The sequence below is a fragment of the Rhagoletis pomonella genome, unplaced genomic scaffold (genome assembly GCF_013731165.1).
Source record: "Rhagoletis pomonella isolate Grant_MI unplaced genomic scaffold, Rhpom_1.0 Rhpom_scaffold_00002, whole genome shotgun sequence".
NCBI lineage: Eukaryota > Metazoa > Arthropoda > Insecta > Diptera > Tephritidae > Rhagoletis > Rhagoletis pomonella.
In genome coordinates, this window is record NW_023458556.1 from 54171244 (window position 1) to 54178583 (window position 7340).

At 34.9% G+C, this 7340-nt stretch overlaps 1 protein-coding gene across 1 annotated transcript; it reads right to left on the reverse strand.

Annotated features, from left to right (window-relative positions):
- Positions 1-2105: 2105 nt before the first annotated feature.
- On the reverse strand, positions 2106-6494 carry LOC118734683. Its single transcript, XM_036464390.1, has 3 exons — positions 6178-6494; positions 5600-6098; positions 2106-3171 (listed from the first exon to the last, which is right to left on the reverse strand). The coding sequence occupies exons 1-3, from the start codon at positions 6492-6494 to the stop codon at positions 2167-2169; spliced, it is 1821 nt and encodes a 606-aa protein (XP_036320283.1). The 3' UTR covers positions 2106-2166.
- Positions 6495-7340: the final 846 nt, after the last annotated feature.

Sequence of the window (7340 nt, forward strand, 5' to 3'; positions counted from 1 at the left end):
TTTGTAGTAGAAGACTTATAAACTTTCCCATCTAAGAGTCCAGGTGTGAAACCCAAGAGTAATGGGAACTGAAACAGCTGTAGTGAGAAGCCGGTAAAGGACTTATTTAACTGGTAGTTTCTAAAATTGAATAGATATTGGTGCAAAAGTCTCCAAATGCGATAAGCCCAAACAAGGCAATTAACAATTTGAAATATTCACATCTATAGGTGTGCATAGAATATTTCCAGCCATGTTCCAGAAGGCTAGCGACCTGACGGTGTCATGACTGAAACCTACATATATTCATGGGTTCTTTGAGGCTATACCCAAATTAAGCAAAAACAAGAAAGGACACTGCTGTCTTATCTATATCGAAGGTTACATACCTTTCATAAAAGTTTGCTTTAACCCAATACTGCATTTTTTATAATTTTCTTTTTTGGCAGCTATACATTTTACAAAGTTGGCGTTAATGACTTCTTAATTGTAACTTTTAAATTTTTATTTAAAATGAGCAAACAGGCTACAACATTTTTCTACCTTATCTCCTTTAATGGAGTAGTTATATCAGAAACAGTCGTATATGACCAATAGATATACCTATTCATCAAAGCGCAAAAGTTAGCAATTGCAAGTGGTGGGTTTGCCGGATTTTAATAGCATTATAACTTTTTTTTAATAACAAAGCCTAATCCTTTTTCGGCAAGGTCTTCATTGTTTTTTAAAATCATTAGTTTCATGGTGTAAAAACCAAAATCTAGCGATAGTATTTCCAAAATTAGTGAAGATATAAATCAAAACGGTTTTGTAGGCCAAAAATGTTTAATGGCCATAAAGATTTAAAAAATCGGATATCAAATAAGAAAGTTATAGCAAAAAAAACAACGATTTAGCTGTTTTTAGTGAGTGCCTAAAAAAATGTGTACACCCAAAAATTTTGCTCGACATAAGTATTCGAATAAAACTGCCACACGCTAAAATTTTTTTCGTGATACGCCTTAATGTATATACATATCTATGGCTGCCTTTGCCGGATCGTCATTTAGTCTATAATCTTTTGGCCCATGATTGAATAATAAAAGTTTAGATAACTATTGACAGCGACGGGTTTTATGCCCCCTTACAAAAGGTTGCACTTAAGAATTAGGGAGAAACAGAAAATAATGAAATCTCTTGGTGCCAAATGCAGGGAATTCGGCATTTTAAATAAAAGATTGAATGAGCATGACCAATCAGGTACTGTTTTTCAAGTAAATTTCCAAAGAAGCGACACGTTTTCACGGCTAAAGGAAGGGTGGGAGTGAGAGACCTTCCAGGCGATCGAACTTTTTATTATTGAATCGTGCTTTTGACTAGGTTTCCGACCTACTTAAAGCATTATGTAACTCTTTGTTTACTTTTGGTGATATTTGTTTAACGATTTTTTTCTTACTATTGCTCCTTAAAAAAAATACCAGCAGATACTTTTGCTTTCCAAGCAAAAACTAAAAAATTAGAAACCAAAAATTTTGTTTCTTAGGCACTCCGCTGGCTCCCTGCTGGCACAAACATTACACATTTTCTGGCCGGTCTTTCTCACTAATACACTTCCGCGAATATTTCTGCAATAAAATATTGCACAAACGCTTATGGCTTAATACAATGGGCACAAGTTTTAGCACAAAATTATTAATTTTCAATTATTTCCTATTGAAATGACAAATAATTTTTATTTCCAGCACAAAAATGTTGGGCGCTTCGATTCATGAAGTTTTTATGATTAGGCGAAAACATGATTATAAATCGTAAGATACAGAGCTTCATTAAAATACATGTGTTCGGCATAAAAGGTTCATACTTTAGTATGCCGAAACGATTACACTACTATGATTCGGCGCTTAATGTGCGGAGTGCCTTAGGCAAAAAAAACTTATTTGATATATACTATAGGCGGATTCATATAAGGTGGTGTTATTACAGATGGTGTTGTTACAGCTGATTTAGAATAATAAATCGAAACGCAAAATGAAATGACTTAAGTGCCATTGACTTTATTTAAATAACGTTTTTTATTCACCTCTTAACTTTCAATAATCATACAATACAATGATGAAATTTTACTACTTCGGATATAAGTGCCCCTCTCGAATGTTGTAGTGCCAATAATTGAATTTGCCGGCAAGTTTACTTAGAGTCATTCAACATTCAATCATGTAACTTCAGCAACCATCTTCTTAAAAACTGTATACGAGGAGACAAGTATTCCAAAATGAATACCATCATTGACAGGCCTAAGCCCAAAGCAAGTATTGCAAAGCAAGCATACAAATCCTCAATACCCAAATCTGCATCAAAATCGTTAATTATCTTCACCGTATTTTGTTTTCCCAAAACTTTACTGACCCAGCCTTCCACCAAGCCCGCCGAGCGCATCCACCAAATTTCCGCCTCAAATTGTGCCGTAAGAAATGAATGCTTTGACAAATACATTGTTATCTGCAAATCAATAAGATCATCGTTCATTACAACAAAAACTCCAGCCTGTTTGTATTCCCTACGATATAAGTATAGAATATCTACAGTTCCAACAGCAACGAAATCACGTTGGTGTTTCTCTAAAATGTATTCAAACGCACTCAACTCATGCGAGGACGTCAATATAACCGAGGGCAAGGCATCTAATTGCATTACATCGGTGAGATACACTTGATTGCTAGCCGTCATTACAGTTGTAAAGTTTTGGTCAATAAGATCTTTGAAATCGGTGGGCGGTGGTACTATAATATCGCCATGTATATAGGAGAAAAGTATGCCCTGATAAATGGCGCGCGAAATCAGCGTAAATAAAAGCCAAGCTGTGAAATGAAGACGTTCGCACGAAGCATCCGGCGTATAAGTTGTTGGCAAGCCGAGCATTATTGCTAGAAAGTTTAAGAACGGTTGTTTACTGCCACGGCTTGCTCTGGTACAATATTTGCTCATCAGATAATGCAAACCGTGGCAAACTGTGCAAGCAAACCAAATTAACAGCCAAATGAGCCAATCAAAAGGGCTAATAATCATTTCTTTCGAAGTTAAACGATACGCTGCTTTCGCTACGGCCATTATCTGTCGGGTTTGATAGTAGCTTGAAACGTGCGAGAGCCTACCGTAGAGTTGCGACGATTGAGCAAAGCCACCCAAGGTGAGGTCAACTTCTCGACGATTAACCTGAAAGTAAATACGAAAAATGATGGCAAAAATGTGTGAAATGAACAGGAACAGTAAACGTTATGATTCTTATAGTAAAAATCAGAATGTTTTTAATGTTTTAATACTTTTAAGCTTCCATATTTGCATTATGAATGCGTGTATGTGAGAATCATTGTTAAACTCCATATGCATGTTCAAAATCAAATAAAATAAATCAAGAAAATAAAAGTTATGCAAAAAATAAAACCAAATTATGATTTTTTCTTGATAGCTTGAGCAGTAGGCATTTTGGGCCTAGGGGTTTACAGAATTTATTTTAGTTAATTTTATTTTATTTTATTTCATTTTTGGGTTAATTTGATTTTATTTGTTCTAATTTAATTTTTTTATTTTCTTTTATTTAACTTAATTTTATTTCATTGCTATGTTTCCTTTATTTTATTTTATAATGTTTATTTTCTAGATTTATTTTATTTTAATTTTTTTAACATGCAATGCTTTTTGATAGGGATCCTCACATACCACATATCGTCGCTCGAATAGAGAAACAGTGTAAATGCCACATATACTATTATTCGATAATTGCACCATTGGATAGACAATCCTTTAATCTATTAGAAAAGTCTTTAGTTTTCTTAAATATCTCTTTGGCTCACTAATTTATTCCCCAAAAACCAAATTGTATTTGTATGGTTTGTAATGGTTTATAAAAACTTCCAATTTGTTTTACTCAAAACTAAACTTTTCATGCTACATCGTTTAAAGTACAAAAGCGCGTATAAAGATAATGCAAAACTTTGTACGTGAAGTTGCCCAAATTTTATAGGAGGGAGTAAAACTTGGAAAAAATCGTATACATGTGAATCATCAATGATATAAAAATTGGTCACAAATGAATAATCATGCTTGTTGGGATCTTAGGTCAGCATTGACAAATCATACTTCGACGTCATATTAAACAACATGAGCATTTCTCTGCTCATAGCATTACTAATATTTTTTGTTTAATTTTAAAACACTTTAAGTTTCTTTAAAAATACTTATCCATGATTTCTTCGCACTTCTTCGTACTTATTTGCTTTTCTTGTGAACCTTTTCATCATCAGTGACAATCATATGACCGGCCAAATGATAGTCACTGAAAAAAATTCTTATTATATCAGCATTGTCAATCATATGACAGGTAAAATGATTGTCACTGTTCTACCCTACTCGACTGACACATACATTTTTGCATATGTGTTAGTTTTACTTGTGAATGCGTAGGAGTTTTAGTCATTCCCCTAGGTTAGCCGTCAGATAGTCCCTATTGTTACCAGCACTAGTCCCTCATAATTCCCCTGCCAATGGTTTGAACTGCCATTTTTAGCATTGGCGTGTCGTTGGAAAAGGACCTCTCCAATCAACACTGACCGTAAGATAGACCTGAACTAGTCCAATTTTGGAGATTTTTTTCGTTGGAGTAAGATTGCGTTCTGCACTCCGCAGATGCTTTTTCATAATTCGGAAACACAAAAAAAAAAAAATTTATCATTTTATAACCACGTTGCTTCTGACGGCATTTGAACCCGGACCCTCCTGAAAGCTAACAAACAGTGGCAAGCATCTCTGCGCACTGAGCTACAGCCACGCATGTAAACGTGTGTTCAAATGTTCACTTTACATCAAGGCCAGACCAAGCGATTGGGACATTTACAGGGTGGTGTTATATAAATTTTTTTTTATTGAATTGCAAGACAACACCACCCTATCACTGCCAAACTGTACTTTTCGTCTATCTCTAGGCCGGTTCCTTGGGGACTGGTCGAAGGCTGACATTTTCGATGCAAGCAAATCAAAAAATATTTAGAGGTCGCTCAAAGCGCTTAAAGTTGTATGTATTTTATATGGGGAAAAACAACTTTTCGTGGAAATGGTATTTAATTCTTGAAAATCAATATTTTTCGATCGGAAAACTCTGATTCTCTTCAGGAGACCTCCAATAACAATATTCAATTGTTTATTTACCCATTTTTTAATACTAAAGATTTTTGTATGATTCCCCTAATCGCATTTTCTGGCACTTTATAGGGGTTTTGGCGGAACTATAAAATATAGTTACTATGGAAAAATGGTTAAAAAATAATTTATTATTATTATTGGAAATCTCCTGAAAAGACAAACATAGCTTTCCGGTCGAAAAATATTGATTTTCAAAAATTCTACACCCTTTCAACGAAAAGTTGTTTTGTTTTTCCATATAAAATACATGGAAACCTTTGATAGCTTTGAACGACCTCTAAATACTTTTCGATTTCAAAAAATGTAGTGGTATATTTTTTCCGGTATAGAGAAATCCTAGTCGGTGCGAGCATAAAAATTCTGACTTTACTTTTTCCCCACATGCATTTTTGGACCACCCTAATGTATATATATATATATATATAATTACCATGTCGAGTCCAACGACGCGCTGAGCCATACTTCCACACTTGACGCCTCTCAAAGGAACTTTAATATCGATGGTGAAATTTAATCGCTCTGCCAACAAACGTAATAAATATCCTTCAAAGCCGCTTACAATGCGACTTTCACCGCGAGAGTCTGTGTCCAAGTAAACGTACGGTGGTGCATGCCAAAGCGCCGCTCTTACAACGCAACCATACAAATTGGTTAACTTGCTTGGAAACAGTTCGGGATTTACGAATGCAGAACCATTAAAACGACTTACAAGCACCGGCTCTAAATAGCTACAAGAATTCGCATGGAATGGTAAGTATGAATGAACAAATATTTCACCATGCGCATCTTGCGATTGCACACTGCAATTGATCATAGAATTGTCCCAACAATATTTAAATATCTGACGCAGTTCATTGAGCAAAAGGTGATCGCGTATTTGTATGAACATATAGTAGTACTCGTTGTAATTGTTAGCCTCTATATAGGAGGCGATGTCGATATCACTGGTAAGGAAGGAAAGTGGTAAAAATAACCGATTAACTTTGTTGATTTTTTAAGTACCTATGTATGTACGTTACTCACCGAAATGACTTATATGAATCAATCAGAATGAGATTAAAATTTCTTTTGCCTGACACATGTATCTTTGAATTTGTATGGCGTACCAGAAATTGCACAGCCGACAGTCCCAACATGTGAAATAGTTTCTGCATGAGATTGTTGTGGTAAGCGCAAGTGTGCCTATCACCACAACTTATTGTAAACGTAAAGAATGTTGCGAGATTAAGCAGTTGATTTTGTATAACTTCCATGATTGCCTTAGCGGCTACGACATTAGCGTGATTATTCTGCTCACCGGACTTGTTGTTGTAGCTGATGAGCAATTGTGATATATTCATTTTAGGAATACTTTATGGACTTTTTTTTTGGAATTTTATCAGAAAATGTGGCGTTATGCGAAAGAAGGTGTAGGCGCTGCTAACATTACCGGAGTCGGCAACTTAATAAATCAGTTGAGTGAGTTAAGTACTTCAAAGGACTACTTTCGTTGTGGCTGATTAAATGAATGCAGTGTCGTAGCCAGGTGGGAATGAGGGGGATAAACTACAAAATACTTAGAAAAAACGTGCACGTCATAAGATTTTGCGGTAATTGTTATCTTCAAAAAAAAAAACTTGAATTCAAATGCCTTGGAAGTGTAAAAATCGCCAAAATTTAATACCGGCAGCTTGTAAGTCAATGAATTTTTTCATAAAAGATCTTTTGTTTGGCAAACTATCAATTTATTTCTGAACATAGTCTCCTTTCTATATTGGTGTTGGTGTTGGGCTCCTTTCAGCTCGATAAATTTAATTGTTGCTCCTCACGCTAAATCGTCTGGACGTATTTCAATGAACGCAAAGATAGTTTTTAAACTGGATTAAGATGTAGAATATTTCTCGAAGACAGTTGCTACCTATTTTAAAAACTAAAATTAATTAACTAATACTTTAAATAAAATATTATAATGATTCGGGTGTAAAAGAAAATGCTTTATTCCGAAAATACTTTCGAAGAGGGTTGCCACCAACTCAAAAAGATGTAATCAATTTAATTAACAAGTTGAATCAAATATCATAATATGGTTGATACCCTAGAGAAGTTTAAAAGTATTTTGGAGGGAATTTCCGTCATCCCTTGTCAAATTTGGTTTGGAGACAAACCGGCTTCGGCGTTGTGCCATTTTCAGTGTCAACAACAACAAC

Bases quoted from the DNA above. Each gene is read 5' to 3' on its own strand.
- LOC118734683 (XM_036464390.1), bottom strand. From the start codon at position 6,494: ATGAATATATCACAATTGCTCATCAGCTACAACAACAAGTCCGGTGAG. The intron at 6,099-6,177 runs GTGAGTAACGTA...CTTCCTTACCAG, and splicing joins GATTCATATAAGTCATTTCG to TGATATCGACATCGCCTCCT. The intron at 3,172-5,599 runs GTTGGACTCGAC...ATTTACTTTCAG, and splicing joins GAAGTATGGCTCAGCGCGTC to GTTAATCGTCGAGAAGTTGA.